This window comes from Monopterus albus, unplaced genomic scaffold (genome assembly GCF_001952655.1).
Source record: "Monopterus albus unplaced genomic scaffold, M_albus_1.0 scaffold37.1, whole genome shotgun sequence".
Lineage (NCBI taxonomy): Eukaryota > Metazoa > Chordata > Actinopteri > Synbranchiformes > Synbranchidae > Monopterus > Monopterus albus.
Genome location: NW_018127917.1, coordinates 151887 through 174813, shown reverse-complemented (window position 1 = coordinate 174813; position 22927 = coordinate 151887). Strand labels below are relative to the sequence as shown.

At 38.7% G+C, this 22927-nt stretch overlaps 1 protein-coding gene across 2 annotated transcripts in view; it reads right to left on the bottom strand.

The window, feature by feature from the left end:
• Positions 1–1549: 1549 nt before the first annotated feature.
• Positions 1550–22927, bottom strand: part of aacs (acetoacetyl-CoA synthetase) — a 34933-nt gene continuing 13555 nt past the window's right edge. The window contains exons 10-18 of one of the 2 annotated variants that reach the window (XM_020598290.1): positions 22140–22264; positions 12461–12525; positions 10104–10226; positions 6685–6798; positions 5657–5782; positions 5241–5310; positions 4067–4125; positions 3446–3648; positions 1550–3328 (exon numbers count right to left, since the gene is read on the bottom strand). In XM_020598290.1, coding sequence (XP_020453946.1) covers positions 3191–3328; positions 3446–3648; positions 4067–4125; positions 5241–5310; positions 5657–5782; positions 6685–6798; positions 10104–10226; positions 12461–12525; positions 22140–22264 — 1023 coding nt within the window. In that variant the 3' untranslated portion in view covers positions 1550–3190. The remainder of the gene's footprint in view (positions 3329–3445; positions 3649–4066; positions 4126–5240; positions 5311–5656; positions 5783–6684; positions 6799–10103; positions 10227–12460; positions 12526–22139; positions 22265–22927) is intronic. The other variant, XM_020598291.1, reaches the window with a different exon arrangement.

The window sequence follows — 22927 nt, the reverse complement described above, 5'->3', positions numbered from 1 at the left end:
CAACATTTTCTCATGTTTAAATGGCTGAACTGAAGAAAGAAATGGAAAATAAAACACTAGGACACTAGATTAGCAAGACTTCTTACACTAAGGAAACAGACTCTAACCAAGCCTCACTTTTTCTGCTTTCCTCTCAGTTATGTTTTGAAGCTTAACTTAGTGACAGGTCTGAGTGTTTACAAAGGTTACAGCTTATAAAGGTTACAGGGAGTTTTAAAACTGCCCAGTTTTTTTCTAAAGTAGATGTTTCTCAAAATGACCGGTTTCTACACCCAGCAAATACACACGGACAGTTACACAAAACGCAAATATTTATTTTCTGTCTGGTTGTTTTTCACCCTAAAGCAGAAGTTCAAAACATCACAAGCTGCTATAGCTGTAGCACCACTGCCAGTTATAGTATGTTACTGGCCTTTAATGACACTCAGTGGCCACTTTATTAGGTACACCTGTACAATTGTATGCACTTCAATGCAACTCTTCTGCTTTAACATCTGTGTTTACGAAGCTGAAAATGTTTCAGGTTTTGGTGAAATTGTCATAAATGTATAAATTCAGTTATATGTTTACTAATGACGTCATAGTTAAAGGTGGTGTTGTACTGGACAACATTATATTCAGAGGTGTTCTTAATATTCTGATCCTCTCATGTATGTAGCTGGGGAGGACAAAAATATAGACATCTCTGAATATAATGTAGTCCAGTACAACAACGCCTTTATGATGTGTATAATTAACATATAAGTTCAAATGAAAATGGAACATTTCAAGCTTCATAAACACAGATGTTAAGGTGGAAGTGTTGCACTGAATTACATACAAGTGCACAGATGTACTGTACCTAATAAAGTGGCCAGTGAATGTACAGCTCAGATAAAGATGCAACAAATGAATAAACTGTATATCAGCACATAATGTTCCAGTTTAAGAAAATAAATTGATTTTTGTCAACTACATTTGAGTTATCAGATTACGATCCCTGTCTGCATAAGAGAACATAAGCACCTTTGAGACTTTAAAGCTACTTTAAAGTCGAGTTTTCCTTTTCTTCCTTGCATCTTGTTGGTGCATTGCTACCTTTCTATGCACATTACTGACACCTGTCATTTAGTGTGATAGCATTGGAAGTAATACGGATTCCATCACCCACACCCACCCTTGTGCACAGCTACAAAATACAACTAAAACAGGGACCCACTCAGCCAAACACTGGTCCCAAAATACTATTTGTGGGCAAAAACTCCACAGGGTATGAGGAAAAGGATTTAATCTAAGCAGTAAAGATGACATTAAATATGTCCACTTGATTTGTTTACATCCATACCTTTAAACATGTTTAAAATACTCATAATGGAAACAAGTGACAAAATCTCAATTAAAAGCCAAGAAACAAGCAGTGTAGTAGTCAAGTGTAGGACTTGGACTTGAGTTTGACTTCCTGACTTGATGTGGACTTGAACACCGATGACTCAGGTTTGGACTCAGACTTGAACAATCACTGCATTTGGACTTGGAAGATGGAGACGAGGACTCTGATTTATTTTTTTTTCCCTTTTTTTGCAATAAGCCATAATAATTTAACTTCCCATCTTGATATTAAAACCTGTTCACCAGCACCATGCTGTATTCAGACCACTTTCATCAAAGACTACACCCCACTTTTCTATAAATGGTTTTTATGCATCATATCTACAAGCAATATGCTGACAGTACACGGTTAGAACGTTTGGAATCTCAGGTCTTGATATCCTCAATGTGGGTGATGCATTATTCACCAGTTGGGTTTAATGTAGACCTTGATGACTCGAACTTGGTTAACAGTGACTCAACTCAGACTCGACTGACTATTCTTTGGTGACCCAGACTCAAACACTGAGGACTTGAGAATCGACTCAGACTCTAGAGTTAGGCACTTAACAAGAATCCTTAAAAATCACAAAAAGCCCTCTAAGTAAAATGCTACCTCTGTATGCTTCCTCCAGCTTCATTTTTCTCCAAAGAGCATTTAAATCTGATTTCTCCACTGTTCACATTCTGGTCGGGTATTTTGCTTCTCCCAGTAAGAAACTGAAGTGATTAGTGTTTTTGTTTTTGTACACCCATGTTGTTCAGTGGTGCTGCTAGTGACCAAAACCATTACAGTTCATCTGCAGCAGTATTAATGAGCCTTTAAGTTTTACAACACACCATGAGGAAACTTTGACTAAATAATTCAGGCACATGAGAGTTATGACAAACGTGCAACGCTGACTTGTTTAAAAATGAGGGAGAATGTGACCAAAATACAGATGAAGGTTAAGATAATATGGGAATGTAACATACGAAACAAAAGCTCATTAAGTTTTGTCTTATGTGAAATTTATTCAAACTACCACTGCTGGCATGTTATGAACTACTCTAGGAATCTATGGACTGCTGTGGTTAACAGGTAAGGGTATATACTGTATCTTAAAATGTAAAACTATTATGTTAATGCAATGTCAAAGTCCAAAAATATATACCGGTAGGCTGATAGGTGCAAGGATTACATTTAGCTCAGGGGGTTCGAGTGCCCTTGGGCAAGACACTGAACTCCAAGTTGCTTTAAAGGGCCAGCACCCACCATCGGTGTGCGTGTGAGCTGGCGCAGCAGATGGCTGCCTCGGTTCTGTACTGGAGACAAATTGGCCAAATGAAGCGGTTCTTATCATACAGTATGTATATTAATACTTATACAAAGAATAAAGCAACACACACCTCACTAAGGTGGTATGAGCTGAGCAGGTGACGGAAAGATACAGTTGTTCACTGGCTGATAGCGATCAACCTGTGAAACCAAAGCAAAGTGCTTAATGCTAAGTTTCACTTCTTCATTGTCACTGGCTTCAGACCATGAACTTATTCACAAGCACTGCTGCTTATATTACATCCAAAGCTGAATCCAGTTCAACACTTACTTCACAACACAACAGACTAAAATTAGTAGCCTATAGAGCAGTACACTTGTTTCTAAGTCTCTCATCTGCCTGATATATATGTATAATTTTTACTTTTGTATGTGCTGTATAGACCTCAGGGTGCCTTGGTAAACCACCCCTTGCACTTCACATTTCTTCATCCCTGTAAATCGGAACAAAGTTAATTTAAAAACTAAGTTCTAACTAAGGTTCTGATTTGTAGGTCCTTTCTCCAGCTCCGTGAAGCCACATGCCTAATAATTTTGCAGTTCAGGAATGTTCTTGAAGAGGTCCAGTGAATCAGGGTTGGAGAAAGCTCCTCTCTGAGCGACCTCACGGCCAGCAATCACCTGCTTCACAGCTACCTCCACCTTCTTACCGCTGATGGTGTACTGCAGGGGGATGGAGATAATGGCCATTAGTCAAGCCAGAACTGGATGTTACAATTGTAAGAATAAGATAATTGGACAGGTTTATTCACTTATAACTGATATGTATATTTCTCTTACAGGAATGTCCCTGGTCTCCAGCAGCAGGGCAGGGACATGTCGTGCAGACAGAGCTTTCCTAATGGCTCCTTTAATCTTCGCCACCAACTCCGGACAGAAGGCCTTACCTGGCGCCATCTTTAAGAACAAAATAACTCGCTCTTCTCCGTCAGCACTGTACTGAGGAACACAAAGACTGTCTGACACTTCCTCAAACGCCTCCACTGGAGAGAGGAGAGGAAAGGAGAGGACATGGTACAGGACATGGAGACAAAACAAATGAGCACAGCAGAAGGGAGGCAAGGAGAGAAGAGAAAAGACAAAAAGATGAGAGTGTTGGAAGAGTGAGGACACGGGTGGGAACAGGTACAAATGTTTCACCACATTACTTTAAACTATAGTAAGCACAGAAATTCTGCATTCCTCTTGTTAATAGTAAGAAGATGCTGAGCTTTTCCTGCATTCTGTTGGATGAACAAATGATGACAAGTGATCAAACTTAAAATATGAATGAAGGGACGGCCAGAATATTTTTTCCGCCAACATAAAAAAGCCCATGACTCAGTTTAAGTTCACAACTATAGTTCCATTTCCTTTTACCCTTTCTTACACCCACATCCACCTGTAATGTACAAGACTCACCAATGTTGTAAATCTCTGAGCTGCCAAATCGGACTCCGTTTGGGTTCAATGTACCGTCACTGCAGAAACAAACAAGTTTTGCATCTGTCACTGGGAAACTAGCTTGTCACACATCATACAACATGCTGCAGTGAAGAGAAACAATCCACTAGTATATGTAAACTATTTCAGTTTCTGTAAGCTGGCGATTATTTCTTTCTTTATTCATATACAATACAGAAATATGTTTGTCAATTTATTTGTTTCTATACATGTGCAGAGTTCCATACTTTATCTCCATGAACCCTGGAACAGTTTAACCCTCTTTTAGTGATTTCTAACATAAAGCAATCTTATGCTGTGAAACAAAGTAACTTAAAGGATAAGGCCAGTCCTCTGCCATTAACAGTATTTTCAACACTCCCCATACAGAGACTAAAAACTGACAATGAATTACCTCTACTCACAGTTAATGCATGTCAGTGTTTGTGTCCTGCATCAACTTGTTCTTCTCTACCATAGAGTCCTGTTGTTGTTCAAACACGATTAAAAACAGCGCTGCACTGGATGATGTGTTTTTTCATTAACGAACCCCAGACCTCAGTGTGATGAGCTAGTGGCAGGTAGACAAAGCTGAGAGCTTGTGCAAGATCTCGCGTATGTGCAGTTGACTCTGACTCATGCTAACTTCAGGAAATTATGGTTGCTCTGAGCCTTTGGGGCAACATAGTCGGACCTGGTGTTTTGTGATGAAAAAACGCGGTGCAGTGGTGTGTTTCCCCGATGTGTTTTTAATTGTTTATGAACAACAACAGATCTATCGCACAGATGAAAACGCTAATCCAGGACTGACAGCTGACAGACATTAACTGTGAGAAGAGCCAATTCATTGCTGAAAATACTATTAATATAGAACATGATTGGCCATATGCTTTAACGTGTCAGTACAGGTTATCAAGCTTTCTGAACAATGTAGTGTGGCGCCAAATCTCAGGTGAAAAAATACCAATTAAATTGTCTATTCACTTCAAACTGAAAAAAAATTGGAACAATTATCATCTCATTTCATTTCTGAAAGCTGCATATATTATTTTTAAACCTGCCCACTAGTACGCTAAAGAAATGAGTCAGTTAAAACAGTGATAAAACAAGTTTTTTTTAAGATTCAGTAGCTTCAGCCTCATTAATAGCTGACCTCCTGCCCAGCATGACGATGCCTCCTGTCTTTGGGTTGATTTTACAGTAGTCTCCGTGGGCCCATACACCTACAGAAAAAAAATGACTTTAAGTTTAATGCAATTCTTTATCTGGCAGAAATATTTGGTAATGGAAAAACAGACATTAAAATAAATGGAAAGCAACAAAACAATAGTATATGCAATGAAAAAAAAAACAACGGCTGAGAAAATGTATTTAACTGAAAACAATAACAATAACAACAATAATAAAAATGTTAAATGCTATAATATTACAATGCAGTAATAGAAACAAAGACTATTTTACTACAGGGCTATTATATGGCACTGCATTATGTTTGTTTTATTCTTATTTCTTTGAGTACACGTATCCTCTTAATAAACTTGTATTTACACATGATGTTTGTGTATTTACCAGGATATGTAGAAAAGTATGCTTTGTGGTATTTGCTCCCATTCTCATCATTCCAGAAGTGTGTTGGCTGGCAGGGGATTGGCTTCAAGCAGACCAGCTCCCCACTCTCTCCCCATACAGGCTTACCTGCTCACACACACACACACACACACACACACACACACACACACACACACAAATTTCTCAGAGCCAAAAAATAAAGTTAGCAGCATGAGATGTACACACGGGTACACATCCAATAACACAAATACAGTATAAACCTTAGATGAAAGCAAACAAAAAAAAATTACCTGGTAATGTTTCTCACACTCACAGAACCTGATTCACTTTAGTTGTCTGGTTTCACACAGCCCACACCTCCTCCCATAGGATGGTGTTATAGGCTTAGAGACCAACTAAAATAATTCCAAGCTTTTCCTACAAAACTACCTCTAAATTATCTCTCAATCCACTCTCCTTTGAGGTGGTGCAGACACACCAGTGTAGCCTGCAGCAGGGATTGGGAGCTGGGGAATGAGGGACTAAAATCAATGAAAAAACAGAGGGCTTTGAAGACTCACAGCAAGATCACCCTTTTTATGGATTGTTCCTGGAAAAATAATGTTTCCTCTAAAGTTCACACCTGATTTTATCCAGGAAAAGTTCAGGAATTACTCGCAATTTTTCAGCCATGGCTAGCTTCAATTTCATGCCAACACATACAGGTACATCCACATATGGGAGCAACCAAGTGCAACTACAGTCTTGTTCTGTTAATCAAGCAGCTCCAGAAGCAGATGGGGAGTTTGCTCAAGGGCATCTCAGCAGTTTTTAAATGTGCTTGTGACTAAATGTTTTCTGAATTTTTTACAGTCTCTCAAACCTGCAGCTTCCTTACAACCTCTACGTGATACTTTGACCCTGCTGCCAATGTAGATTGCAATATAAATCCCTTTATAGCTAGAGAGCTTGTGGCTATGGTGTAAGAAAAAGCAGAAGTATTCCATTTCTAAACAATTCACCCATTCTGAACACGAACACACACTTACCGTCAAGGTTCCAGGCTTCCACAGCCATGCCGAGGTTTCTTGTTTGGATCTCGCCCCGATACACTGGAACTGTTGGGTTCTGGCCCATGAAACATGACACTATATCAGTGCCGCCTGGGAAGAGAGATGATAGATAAACAGACACACAGAGGGAGTGATTTAGTAGGTTGATGGCCTGAAATGAACCACCTAACTTGAAGTGACTGTGAGGACTTCACATACACACACACACAAAAAAATCACTTGCATTATATTAATCATGATGAAAAAATAAAGATATAATGTAAAAGGGGCTTTTCATAATGACAACCCTCCAGAGAACAACAGTGACCACTGATCCAGAGGCATTGATGAGCTTTCTGAAGACAAACTGGCAGTGTTAGTCCCCTGCCCCACCTGTACTGACCTATATAGGAGTTCTAATCTGTCGCAACACATCCCTAAAACTGTCACGAAGACACACACACTCTCTTGGTCTCTTCCTCCCTTTCTACGCTGCAGCATCCATTTGTCTTTCCACCTTCCAATCATTTACCATTTCTGACATGTTCTATTCATATCCCTTCCCATTGTCCCATTTCTACCTCCCTGTATTACAGACTCCATCCATCCATCTTGTTTGCTTCCTCGCAACCGATCTTTTATACAACTCCTCCCATCTCTCTCTCTTTTATTTCTGTTCTTTACACTCATTCTCTGTCTGTCTCTCTTCCTGCCAGGTTCTTTATTGAATTTTAATTGGCTCCCAGGAGGAAGTGGAAACTTAGCCTGATTAAACACACAGACTTACAGGGGGAAGGCACACGATTATTTTATTATTACAGTCACTTTAATGGGTGGGTAAACACATTCTCATACCTGTAAACACACACACACACACACATACATATAAGTACATTTTAAGCTAAAATCCATGGCTGCTTTCTTAGGATGCCTTCCATCAACATCCATTTAGTGTGTGTATACACAAGAGGGTTACTTGTCACACTGATCTGTTTCTACCAGCACTCACTATTCTGAACAGTGAAGAAAAAGATTTTTTGAACTCCTCAGTTTGTGTGCATATATTTGTGTGTGTAGGTGAAAGTACGCTTTCATTTGTGTAGATGTGAGTGCTTTGAACATCCCCTGGCACAGTTTGGGGTCATACAAAGCAACCAGCTGAAACAAAAACACATCCAGCTAACCTCTGCATGCATTCACATTCAAAAAGAAGTGATAAAATGAACGCTCATAATGAAAGTCACAAGAAGACAAACACTTTCAATATTGTGCAGATGCACATGTAAACACATAAAAGATGCATCCACACTGCATAATGGAAAATAACCTTCTTTTCAAAAAGCAAAACGGGAGTAGAGAAGTGGCATATGGACAGTCAGACGGAGGTATATTAGGATAGAGGGAATCCAGCAGGGAAAGTGTTAAAATTCCCCAGTGAGGGACGACAGAGGTCTGAAATCCCTACTGACAGCATAACAAACACACATATATCCTGAAACTTCAAAAAAAAAAGTTTCATAAACCGTATAAAAATAATCATGTTTACTCAAGTACAAGTTCGCAGACACGTTTACACAAAGACACAGAGTGAAATCAGAACCAGTCACATATGATCACCATGACCAGCAGTCAGTAACATATGCTGCGATAAATCCTGCGAAAATACACACACACACACACACACACACACACACACGAACAGAATGTTGACATTGGGGGTCAAGGTTAGGTCGGCTGGCAGCCAACAGGGTTGCAACCTGCTGTTGCCCTTGGCGACAAGGAGAAACTGTGACTGGGGCAGGACCTGCTGTCCTGAAGAACGCACACACAGAACTAGTGTTTTAATTCCAAAAACTAATTTTAAAATGACAAATAGAAATATAAAATAATTACAACTTGGACTTTATTTTACGTCAGCCACCATTGCCATCAGACAGGATAACACTGTACTCACTAAACTGACTGCTGAAATCTGCGAAAGCAGCAACATCACTACAAAAGGCCATTTGTGTAGCAATCGCACTGTTCACCTTTGTTTTATCTTCTAAATTAAAGCTATACGAGTGTCTGTCCTATTTCTTTTTTACCCAGTCAGACTTTTTTTGGAGATATCACACAGAGATCTCAAGATTAATTTAGTCTGTTCCATGTTACTATTAGCAATAAGAAAGATACGTAAAAGAGAAGAACCAGAGAAATCAAAGTTCCCCTTCAATAATCCTCTAGTACAGGCTCAGCATCACCTCAACAGGATCAATAGCTGCAGCTGTTTAGTTACAGGATGGCCTTTGACTGTCAGCCAAAAGCTCTTGGGCTATGGCCAAACTCAATCTGCATTTTCTATGCATTGTGTTATATTTGAAGTACTTCATGTTGTTTCATCTGTCAGAATTTTAATGATAAAATTTATGTACTAAATAATACCCAAAAAACTAAAGGGGAAGTGCAGTGTCCATATTATAGGGGTGGAACGGATCAGAAAACTCAGTCTGGTTCAGATCAGGCATTGAATCATTTTTCTGGTAAAAATAAATAAGGAAGTAAATAAATAAATAAATAAATCCTAAAATACTAAATAGTTAAATTAACCTACCCAGGTAGTTTCTGAGCCTAAACGTAATGAAACTGTGACCGTTTCATAATTGTAATGGTATGTTTGACTATTTCTATGACAACAGAAGTCATAGAAGTAAAGTTTGCCGGTTTGATGTATGTTGTCGATCATGCACTAACTACAATCCATTACACTACTACCATATTAAGTACAAAATGCCAAGTTGTGCAACACTACTACCTCTGAGCGATGATGTGAAATGATGATTCATAAGTGACTCAGTTTACTGAGTTTGTGAACTAGCAACTGCTTATTTTGTAGATATTGGGGAATGATGGGTTATCAGACACAGCTTTGGTAACTACTATACCCACTCAGTTTCTACAAAGGTTATCAGCATTTACAAAAGACAAAGTCTGTGCAGAGTCAAGAGGAAACAATCTGCTTGTACTGTCCGTCTTTTTTTCTGTTTGTGTCTGGTCAGATCTCTGACTTGATGTTTTAAGGCCCCTGACACACAAAGCTGACAGTCGGACACTGTCGGGCCATTCCACTTGGATGTCACTGTGACCGTGTGTGTCAATCCATGTGTGCATTTGAGGCTATATGCTACACCCATTACAACTGTCATTCACAGTATTTGTGTAAGTGTACTGATGCTATGAGTGTTCAGGTGTGACGCTCCAAGCTGCTACTTAGTGTGTGTGTGTGTGCGTATATCTCCATGTGTCACTCAGACTGTGCTAAATGCTAAACATTTCAGGACTGACAGAGAGCCACTGCAATGCGCATCCTTAGAAGAAACTAAGGCATAACAACAATGACAAAACGTGTGCCAGCAGGGTCTGTATCAGTCAGTCACCTGAAATGGAGCCCAGCAGCACAGTGCTCTTGATGCAGCGGTAGACGTAGTCATAGCTCTGAGGTTTGAGAGGAGATCCAGTAGACAGAATAGTGTGGAGAGACTGAAGGTTGTGTGTTTCTGCTGGGGAAGAGAAAGATAAAAATAAATTAATTAATTATAAAGCGGCAGATAAATAATAAATCAAAGATTTCTGTTGTATACACTATGCAGTATCTCTCATTAAACAGCATTATATTGGCCTTTATGTTAATGTATTTGATTTAACCAATTAATTTTTTAATACCAATCAAAATGTCCTTTAGCATCAAGTATTGAAAATCATCAAGTACAAACAACTGGCATTGAATGTATGGTCACACTCTTAATGTTGTTTACATAATATTTGAGCAGATACTATGTGCTCTAAATGAGGAACTCAGAAAACCTTATTATTGTGTAGCTGTTAGTATTAACCCAACAGCAAACACAGATTCATTAAGATGTTTTGCATATTTTCTTATACAAAAAAGGTTCTGTATAGCTAAGGCATTGTTTTGGTATTGCTGAAACCAAAGGATTGTAAGTAGCTACCACATCCAACCATTTCAAGTGTAACCCAGCTACAGTCAGCAATCATTCTGGCAAAATTAAGAGTCCATACACAGTTTCATCACATTCCTGTGAACAGCTGTGGTTTCATGCACCCCTACACGTTGTGTTAATGCAGTTAGCCACCCTGAAGTGGCACCATGTAAAAGGACATGTACTACCACACACACACACACACACACACACACACACACACAACACACACACACACACACTCACCTTTAGCCATCACTCTATTGATTCGTGTGGTCACACACACACACACATGCCCAAACCACAAGGCAGTAACACCCTGCAAACTAATAAGCTTCCAGCATCCAAACACACACACACACACACACACACACACACACACACACACACACTGACAACTCTTGCTACCCCCGACTACGTCTCCAGGTGTCCAGTCCAAATGTCAGCCCACGGAAAGGGCCTCTCCACTGGGGCAGCCAGTGAAGACGCTCCCCTACCCTCCACAGCCTACTGGAGGCATGCTTGCACACATATACACATGTCCCTCTTTCTGTAATAAACATCCAAACTGACACGCGGTGTCAACTGGATCAGGAGGGTGGCTGACTGACAGGGATGGTGCACAGAGACAGTCAGAAGAAAAAAAGAGCTTTTTATTATTTTTAAATTTTGTTTTTATGCCTTCTTGTTTAGTCGCAAAACGGGGAATGTGTTTAGCTATTTTACATGTTGTACACAGACAAAGGCCCCCCCAAAAAAAGATTTGTGGTGATTATAATACCGCACTGGGAACTCTGTTGCACAGCAGCTGTTTGTGGAATAATCATCAGTGGTAATTTAACATTAGGTGAGGTGAAGTAAAGTGGGGAGAGTAGAAATGTGGCAAAACAGAATTAGAGTGTAAGCAAAGCTAAGTATGAGCAGAAAACACTATTAGTTATAATGGGTCATTTACATGAAGATGAGGAGAACAGGAGCACAGTGTGAGTTTAGATGAGGGGATGAAGAGGTAGGCATAAAGAAACAGAAAGAAACAAAAGAGCAAAAAAGGTATGATATACAATTATGTAAACCAAATGCTAATTTACTACTGGTAATAGCTAAATTAACTGTTATTTCCTTATCGGTTCTCCACCAAAAGAAAGCACTTCCATTAGTGTGAACCAGGCAAAAAATAAGCACTGCTTGATGGACTGAATTCACCCCACTCTGATAAGTGGAGCTTAAGAACTTGTGTTTGTGCTTTGTTCCATTACAAACCAGTATGTACCTTTGCAAAGGAGCACAGCAAAGCAGCAATAATAGTAGCTTGCACTTCTAATCATACATCTTTTTTCACACTAATAGCAAAGAGGAAACAGCATGTATGAAGGTTAGCAGAAAGGCTAATAAGCACTGGCACAATGCTATGTGCAGAAACCTGGTTCCCTCTCCCTGGAGAACCATGACACTAAAAGCAATTAGCTGGACCTATCCGTGACTCGTATGAATTATCATAACAGCATTTTTTTATCCACTGGATTCAGTGTCAATCACCAGATCACAGGGCAAACTGTTGACTCACACAGTAAATGGCATAAAGGGCATTTAGAGTCAAACAGCATCACTATTATAATCATTATCAAGTCCATCTGTCCTTATTGTTCCAGGTTGCATTCTCAGACAGCAGGTGAGTGTCTGTGTGTGATAATGGGGGGTGTTCTGCTTTTTATTTTTTTGTTTGTTTTTTTTTATCTGTGTGCGTCCATGTGTGTTACTGGATGGCTGTGTGCATGACTGTGAGGACAGCTCACCAGGTTTCAGGTTCCTCTCCTGCAGCACAGCCAGCCACTTGGCCCCGGTGCCAAAGATAGTGATGCTGGAGAAGACAAAAAGATGGAGGGAGATAGGCAGAAAAAGACGGAAATTAATTTTTAAGTACAGCAGCAGCATAAAGAGTCAGTGAAGCATTCTTTCCAAACATAAAAAAATGTTCAATTTTTCATAACTGGAGGATGTCCACTATTTTGGGAAAAATAAAGAATATGCGTCAGTATTTCCAACAGTGACAGCCTCCTACATACATGCATTCTGCATTGTGAGCTGAAACGTCTAAACAACAAAACCAAATTAGCAAACATTATGAATCATCCTGAGGGGTGGTAGGAATATTATTGCCAAATTCATTTGAAATCTGGCACGCCATTTCTGAGAAACCCCGCTCAAGACCAAAGTGCTGGACAGACAGACAGACAGATCATGATCCTTTACAGTCCTTTGCACTGGAAATTCTCGATCGTGTTGACCAAAATTAAACAGGCAACAACTCAGTTGCTGCGTTCAGTTTGAATTATTGTTTTTCTTCACCATCGGGTGTTTGCATTTTTCTGGTTTTGTTCCAATCCCATGAAAGAACGTCATCAACACGCCCACTAGCTCGCTGTGAATACTCTGAAACTATACGCTGCTGTATTCCCACATGGGTTTACTCCGGCTGACTCGGACGTTGTACTAGGGAGCCGGCAGCGTAAAGGTCCGATTAAGGTCCAGGTCGACTGACTCAGACATTTGCGTTCTCACATACAGCTCCCCTGGATAATGTCTAGATAATTTCAGGGTTCCAATGTATGTCTGAAAGGGGCTATAGACACTTTAAGGAATTGCCCATTTACAGCAGATAGTTATGCTGTTAGATTTGGTAGGAAAAGCTATAAAATCTTTAATATCTTCAATAGCAATTAGCAGTAATCTAATATATTAATAGTCTATAAACATACAGTATAAATAGTGATGAAATAAGACTGGTTGAAATGGGGAAAAACCGTCAAGTGGAGCAGGAGAGGAATTCTGCTGCTGGTACACAAGGTACATCAGAGAAATTAAATTATGAGTATGTAGTACCACAATGACAAGTGCAGACAATCGAGATTAGTGACAGGTGATTGCAAAAAATAAATACATTAAAAAAAGGCTAGATTAAATTTTGTTTGCATCCCTAAAAAATAAGTCATGTGACACCCTATCACAACAGCCCATGCAGTCTTTCAAAATCTACACTTACCAAATGTAAGAGACCACTGTAGCTCTTAAACTCAAGAGCATTCAGGTAATCCAATTAATTTAGATATGTAGCTTTTATTCTTAGGTTTGTAAGTGGGTGTAAAAGGTAAGAATTTGGCTCTAAAGAACAAACACCCCTTAATAAACATCAGATAGTAGTTTAGTCGATAACATAAAGGATGATCACATTTGGATGAGGTTAGCTCATAGAGGGAGCAAGAGTGAGAGCATACTGTACTCTATTCAGTGCTATGAATCTATGCATGACATGGCATGATTTCAACGTCTCTGTGCTGAATGGAAAATATATATATAAGAGCAGCAGTTAGCGGACAGCCTTCACCCTTAATCCCATCTGCTCCAGTGGAGCTGCTCAATATCCTGGTCAAACTAGCCAGCTCCCAGGAGAGGAGAATGTGTCACTGTCTAAATGTAAAGCAATGTGATGCTTGTGTTTCATTCACAAAACCCTTCAGGGACAGATGTAAAAAAAAAATGGAAAAAAATTATTGGAAGTCGACATTTAACTGAACAAACAACAACAACAAAAAAGAACAGTCACACAATAATGGTCAATATAGCATGAGAAGACAAAATGGCTCCTTTGTAACTGTTTCACAAGCAAATACTTCAAAGGAGAATGTATTGGCAGGATATGTGCACACATGGACCTTTAACTGAAATGATTTTGGAAGGTGGTTTTATTCTGTGTGAATGGAAGTCACCCTGACAGCTGACAACAGTTGGACAACGTGTGGAAGAAAAGACGTGACAAAACGTCAGTTGTGTGTTCCCCTGCAGTTTTAATTTTAAAACAAAGGGCCTTTTAGAGTGTGCTTCTCTGAACGGGTGTGTTTGTGCCTCAGCCTGTGCCTTCTCATCTTTTCAAGTTATTTTTGTTGACATCAAATCAATCAAATCGCCTCCCGTCACTATGGCAACGTCTGTCAATCAAAAATATATAATGAATCTGCCTCTGTGATACAAAACTGTCTGATGCTCGATTGGTCAAAACCAAGGAATTGGTTTGTGATGAAAGATGTGATTTGCTCTCAGGGGTCAAATTGATTAGTGGTAATGGAGACTGTTGATAGCATCAGTGAAGGAATGGGAGATTAAACTGGGTGAAAGGGCAAAGGTCGTAAGAATATCTCCGATGGAATCAAGCGACTGTTACGTGCACGCGCCTTAATGTGCTTGCACACATATTGTACAGTGTGTGCACCTCCTGTCCAGGCCACGTCTGCATGCCTTACCCTCTGTCCTCATTCCACTCGCTAAAGTGCCTTATCCTGAAGCTTCATATCATGGAACATGTCATTTTAAAATCACAACCTTATCTGATTCATAGTGAATCTAAATCTCAATCTCTTGTGAAACTGTTGATGGATAACTACTGACAAATATAAAAAGTAAAAATAATGAAATAAATGAAAACATAAGTTCAGGCAATGACTGACCTGATGACCCATATTAATTAGTCATTTAGTACACCCCTAAAGTAAAACATTCAGTGGTTAATGTTGTGCTACCAGACATAATTATGGGCAAGTCTAACCATAGATCCTTCTATGCATTTTAATTCTTAGCCTCAGATCAATAGCTTTTTCTAATATTTATAATCTTAATTTATTTCCATTTTGTTTTGAATTTACAATTCAGTTTCTTTATTCCCCTCAAGTAAAACATTATAAGAATGAATTATAAAAAAGAGAAATTAAATGATACAATGCATACGCATGAATGTAATCACTAATGGTGTATTTAAATAGATCACGTATATTTTGTCCAGGTGGGTGGATATGGTCTACACCTGTCCTCCATAGTCACTTACAGTCACCTGATTCTGCAGATAACATGTAGAAGATCAGACACAAAGACCCAATTTGTCATCTACAGAAACACAGTCACACTCTATCCATCATCTCTGGCCCCCCATCCGCATCTGGATTTGTTCGTTGCTGGCTACCATGGAAACGGTCACTCTGTTCTGATTGGAGGCAGGTGGCCAGGTGTAGCTGCTAATTGGGTGTTTAGGATGGAGGGTGGAGGAGAAGCTGTGAGTCTGTGTTTGTGAAACTGTGTGCCAGCATGTGTAAATGTTCCTGTGCGTCTGTTTCAACGGAGATACTGTATGTTGCTGGGAGCTAAGTCAATAAGAGACGCTCGAAGCCAATCAGGCACAAGAGCAGCTCCTAGCAGTTATTACATGAATGTGTCTTCATACATGTCATGATGTAGAAACTAAAGTACCGCTTGTTCGTGTAGGTTTTCTAAACTACTCTCACACTCACCCTCTATCCAAAGAAGAATTATAATACATTGTGCAGTCGAACCTTTCCTCATGTGTCAGAAGCTACTCAGAACTGTTTGAAATCACTGTCGCTTGATGGTATAATTCCTCACTGATCTGCAAATATACTGTCACACTACATCACTTTTAAAAACAACCTATGATTTTCCATGATAAATAACTAATCTATTAACTAAATGCTGTTTATGCTTTACTAGTCATCACCTTCCAAAGCAACTCATTAGTTGTTAAACTGAGTTCTTACCTTCCAGGTAGCTGCTGGCTTTAGTTTTTGGTGAAAATCTACTTTCACCCATTTGAAATTCGCTTGTGCTCTAGTGCACAGCAATGAACATCTGCTGCCTTCTGTCAGTGATGTTATGGGCATATTGTACTGCAGTTGTAAACTTCCCTCACTGGCTCATTTTAGTGAAGATTGGTTTATCAGCTCTGATTCTTTGGATCAGCTGTTTGTATACTAAATATTGTACCACAAAGTAACCCTTTGCTAGAAGCTGATATGTCTCCAAAATAATGTGGTAATGTTCTTTTTTTCCTCTAATTAAATTTATATGCAGCATTTAGCACTTGAAACAAGTATGGGTGTTGTTTTGTTTGTGAACAAATAATCTTGGTAAAGGATTTGATGAAGACTTGTGTCTGCAGTGTACAACATTTAGGCGCAGCATGAAGCTGAGGATATTTTAAATTGTTATGCCCACGTTTCTAAAACTGTAACTGAGCTGGCAAGACGCGGTCTGCTACACGTATCTGTAGATATCTCCTCCAAAGACGATAACTGAGAATTTTGCTTGGCATTAGCACAACACAAGATTACCATACAGTAGTTTGTGCAAGAATAGAGAAGGACGTTTTTTGGACATATCACCTCAACACATAAGATCCTCAGAGAAAACACTGGAGCCTCCAAAGTCCTATACATACAAGATCCTGTCACAAGTACAAATGTTATAACCTTGTGTTTGCTTCACTCAGGAATACTGTCACTTTTGTTTCCAGCACAGCTCTGGGTCTCAGTAAATCCCCTTTTCCTAGAGGGCACAAGCAGAGCATTTCAAGGTTGCAGTGTATGTAGAGGCAACATAAGATCTATAGAATATTTAGTGGCATTAACCTCAATCTTACTTATAAACCATTAACACCTTACTGTAATCTATTTTGTAACTGATTTGGAGGGTTTTGGCTCTGTTTTAATCAATTAAAGACAAAGGTACCTTTTACTCAAATGTGTTTGTGTAAATAAAACAATGAACTTCTGAAAAAGGTTTCAGACCAGCACTGATGTCTCAATGGTCAGCTTCAGCAGTGGGTCCACAAACAAACCCCATTCAAAGACCCAGCATTAGTGGCAGTGCACCATTCTGTACCAGATACAAGTTCTGTAAAAGTTTCAGGTGTACATGAAGAATTTCACATTAATTAGTCAAGCAGATTCTCAGTATTTTCTGAAGCACAGAAAACTACTGGACAACAAAAAAATAAACAAGTCTTCTGAGACTCGCTACATTCTTCAGCCTGCCCTCAGCTTTTTCCTTTTCCTTTTCCTCAAACTAGCAAATCTGCAACAATCCATTTCAGAAAAAAAGATTTTTGTGCAAAATTACCAGCCCCTTTTCCATAACTGAAAATGTCATCTTTCAACAAAAATAAATGAGATTTTAAATTGTAAATGTCAATTTGTCTGCACAATGTGACAGCGGAATTCAACAGCAAGGTAGTAATTCCACAACTAGCAAAATTCAAGGCAACGTAGGGCCTCGATAAAAGTTTAAGCCACTCCGATGCTCTGACACATTTGACCCCATTTAAAATATCCAACATCAATTCAGAAAAGGAGGGCATAAAAAACTTTTCATCGTACATAGTACTGGGGCCTGGAGAATGTGTCTGAGGTGGCAACTTCAGCACTTAATTGGTTCAAAAATCTTCCCAGTTTAAAAAGGTTCTGTCCCTCTTCCTGCCACACAGGAAGCCCTACAGTACATAGAATCTGTCTGTGTGGGTAATTTCATCCACAGTATTCTAACCGTGTTCGCTAACTTCTCAGTTAAACCAACAGTGTGGCTGAAAGAAGAGAGCATTTAACTCATCAAAAAGTAAATACAAACCAAACAATACTGTTACCAGTCACAGTGAACAAATCACTTGAAGATTTTCATATTTAAATGACTATTAAATTGTGAAAAGAGCTCTACAAACAGATCCCGTTCTGGGTTTCTGCAGTAGATGTACTTTTTCTTGGCACTTTTGCTTCCACTTTCCAGTTTAGTTTCCATTTGTGTCAATTTTTGCTTCCTATTATTTCCATTCTTTGCTCAAGGCACAATCCCATATCTGCTGCACTGAAGATTTGTCTGTGACATCACTACATTAAAAGGTCTTACTTTTGCTGACCACAATTTTATAAATATAACTTACAGTCAGAACTTGCAGTCAGTCTGACAAACTCTCTAACTTGTATTGTATGTTTAGAAGGGGTTAAAGGGTGAGAGTTCCTTGAAGATTTCCATCCCCCTCTTTATTAAATGGTATGTGTGATATCAAATTTGTTTGTAAATGAGATAAGTTTCATTTGTTAAAGTGTTTTTCAAATAACCACTGACACTGTAAAACCAACAGCTAAACTGCAGAGCTAAAGTTTTTTGGTTTTAATTTTGGTAATCAAATATCTGATCACTAAGACACACTGCCTGTAGATGGAGTTCATACTATGTAACTTTGCAGTATAATATTGGACCATTAATGTTACTGATCATCTCTTGAAGGTTATATAAATACAAAAGTTTCCAAAATGATTGCTGTTTTGAACAAAGCCAAGTGCACATTACATTATGTGGCACTTGAAATTTACATTCTTCACCTTATCTGTTCATTCATATGTTCTGAAACCCTGTTCATTAGTATCAGTATTACATGAGTGGGTTTTCACTGTGTCCTTAGAATTTTGATAGGTTGATAAATAATTTCTAGACCTTATCTTGGTAAAGCTTTATTTTATGGGTCCTATATTCCAACTAATTTCCTGAGAACTTTCCTTTTAATAATCTAAAATGTATCTGGTATTTTTGCTGTAGTTCCTAGAATATTTTCAAGACAGGCCTAAGTAACTGGTCACTAATTATAAGGGAAATGGAGAGCTAGTTGCTATATTTACTCAAGTACCTGTGCATTATGTTTAAGTGGTTAATATGTTTGGAAATTATATAGCATGTAAACAAAATTTTTTTTTTATTCTGTCAATACTGACCAAAGCTTCTAGCATCACTTACCCTGTAAACCTTTCACTCTCCATCCCTCATGAAATTAGGTCCACTGGGTCCACAGGGAAGATTTATAGCAGCTCTTCTATCTTGGTAATGTCCTGATACCATCACCACCTTAAACAGTAGATGCTAAAACTAGTATTGATTCTCTATTGTCTTTTGAAGACAGCAACCAAAAAGAGAAAACAGTCAAAGACATGTGCGAGTCTGTGCAGGCAGGCAAGTAATCAGTACAAATTTAACTGAAACGATAGGGAGCACTTTTTTTCCCCATTGTGTGCTTATGTTTAAATTTCTTAGAGGGTATTCAAGTTGTGTGTGCTTAGCCCCAGTACAGTCCCAGCATCTCCAATTAAAATGTTAGTTCTCAGGGCACGTTACTAGGCTAAGTCAGGAGTAGATAACTGCCTCCCAAATATGATATGCTTTTGCCTTTTATTATGTTTTAAATTAATCCCTGCATCGGAAATGGCCTCAGAATACATTTGTTAATTCGTTTATTCCATTTCAATGTATGATTTTGAAACAAAATGTTACAAAAATATACATCTAACCTACAGTACACATAAGTAGCGGGGGGAAGATACATCTTACACTACAAGCCCCTCTCTTAAAAAAAAAAAAAAAAAAAAAAAAAAAAAAAATAATAATGCTTTTTTAGAACACAGACACGGAAGACGCTCTGATTTGAATGTACACCAAATATGTTGGAAGTACACACACATAAATTAAAAAAAAAAAAAAAAAACAATAAATAATGATAATGCTTTATTTTATGAGCCTAGCATTTTACAGTCAGTTTTACAGTTTCTTCTGAATTTCCTAAAAATTAGTTGATATTTAGCAGTAAATTCTTAGGATATTTCCCCGAACGGCCTATGCAATTTGGTACAAATTATAAGGGAAAAGTAAAAGTAATGGTGCAACTGACATATCATATTTTGGAGGCAATTATCTACAGTACTACATTTTACGGCCTATCTCAGCCTTCGCCCCCGCAAAACTGAAAATTTAATTGGAGACACTGGGGGTGTATTGGGGGTAAGCACACGCAACCTGCATACCCTTTGAGAAATTTAAACACAAGTACGACAATAAGAAAAATGTGCTCACCATCTTTCCAATTAAATTTGCACCAATTAATCGCCTGCCTACACACACACACACACTTGTATCCTTGACTGTTTTGTCTTTGTTCTGCTGTCTTCAAAAGACAATAGAGGATCAATACTGGGTTTTTAGCTCTAGTGTTATGGTAGTGCAAGTGATGGAGGTAAGAGAGGATATCAGGACACTTACCAAGATAGAGGATCTGCTATAAATATCCTCTGTGGACCTACAATGTGTGAAAATGTTTTAGGAGGATGAAAAGGAAGGGTGTTACAGGGTACACACAGTGCTGTATAGTGAGTTTATACAGTATCTAATTGTGGTATCGTGGCACCAAACTCTCTTTCAAACCTTCTGTTGATATTTATCAAGCTCAAACAATAAGGGCAACTATTTTGTATCTGGATTTAAAGTGAACTGCTGTAGGCGAACGGCCACATTGTTCTGGAGTAAGCAACTTCCTGATTACTGTAGATGGCAAACTTTAGGTTTCAGCTGCCTTGACTGTCTTGTAGTTTCACCTGGGCTTTTAGGTCCATCCAGACTGACCATCAGTCTCAATAACAACAGACTTTAAGGAGTTTGCTCAGCTGAGTAGAACACATTGCTGCACCACTGCACCACAACTGTACTCATTTGTGGTAATCAATAAGCAAGTCTGGGGTGGTTTTTGTACATTTGAATTCTGCCACTGATTTCTTTTAAAGTTAGGTAAAACTTCATCAACGATTACGTGTGTGTGTGTGTGTGTGTGTGTGTGTGTGTGTGTGTGTGCGCGCGCTCCAAATCTCCATACATTCATCACATACAGTGTACAGTGAAACTCTTGTACTGCAGCTGCTGCCTGGAGGCTTGACATAAGTTTTGGCAGTTTCAACAAAGCCCATTCAAATTTTCAAATAAGTTTTTCCCAGCTATACACCAAATGAGATTTAATAAACTATGACACATAAAATGAAGCAAAATGATCTCCTTTCCCCACTCTATGCTCCCATGGCCCCTGATTCTTCTGTATTTGTCTTTTTAACTTTTTCAAACCAGTCCATCTTTTTCAACCGATCTTCCCTTCTCTCGTCCTATTTTTATAATAGTGGTGACAAATTATTAGTAAATGGTTATTTTTTGATTAGCTGAAGAGTGTCTCAGCTTTCAGTATTACCAGCAGAATTCCTTATGTGTGAAAGCTTCAGTTTTATAAACCCATGACCATTTCTGGTAAAAGCAGAATCTCCCAAGAAAAGTTTCTCCTTTGCTCGTGCTCTCTTTCTGACACTGTCTGTATGCAGCAACCTTTATCTTTCATTGCCTGTTTTCTCTCTGTTTCCAAAACGCTGCATATCAAAAGGAAAGATTTGCACTTTCTCTTACTTACAGTCTTATGTGAGCTGCACCCCTTACTGAAAAAGCAGCATGTCCCAAGGCTGCACTGCACTCTATCCAGCGATAATAAAGAAAAATCATTTTATTCATCTTCGGATGTTGTAAAGACAATCACCTAAATATTTGCATTACAGTGCAAAAGTATATATGTCCTACATTTTCTAGTTGTATTATGATAAATAAATATATAAAGAGAAGTCATAACACTCCTCAAATCTAATGGTGGCTTAAGACTTTTGCACCGTACTTTAAATAAATGGTGACAAACAAAAATCAAATACAAAACCTCAGAAACATAAACATTCCAGTCACTGTCAGTCCCTTTTATCAGTCTCTCCCTTTTGTGTGTTTGTGTGACTAACTCACCCCAGCTGGTCTGCCAGGTTCCACAGTACATTGGGTGTGGGCATAAGGGGTGAACCATCATATAAAACCACTGAGGCTCCCACTGCCAGTGCAGACACCAGCCAGTTCCACATCATCCAGCCGGTCTAAGACCACCACACACAGACAGATATAAACACAATGGTCCATTTATCTGGTGTAAACACTGTCTCGTGGATAAATGAGCAGGCTCTGAATTACATATCTGTGGTTCACATGATTGTATTTCTCTTTTTACTCCATGCTGCTTTGGCACCATCCCTCATATATACAAAAAAATAGCGATATTGGTTCTTCTGCACAAAAACTGTTTGCAGTGCTAATACAGAATATATTGTATATTGGGGCACCAGCTAGTGGCGGAACAATTAGTCAATGACTCATTTACCCAAGTGGCAGTAGTCTCAAATTTATTTATCGAGCAAAAATGGCCAAAATACATTGGACTTAACTTCTCAGATGCAGTGACGTGCGGTGAGGTTGACAGCTGGTGAGGCACTAACTCTTTTACAGTCAGATTCACAAATACAAATTGTCTGTTAACAGACAATGCGTTGTGTTTTATATCTCATATCAGCATTCTTCACACAAACGTGACCCACATTTAATTTGAGGTTAAAATTTATTCCAATTGAGCTTATTTCTAACTAGAAATAATAAAAGTTTATGGTCTTACCTTTACTTGTACACGAAATCCATTTGTCAGCTGGTATGTATTACAAACCCTTTTACCGTTCGAATCCAATATTAAAACAAATGTTTTCAATAAA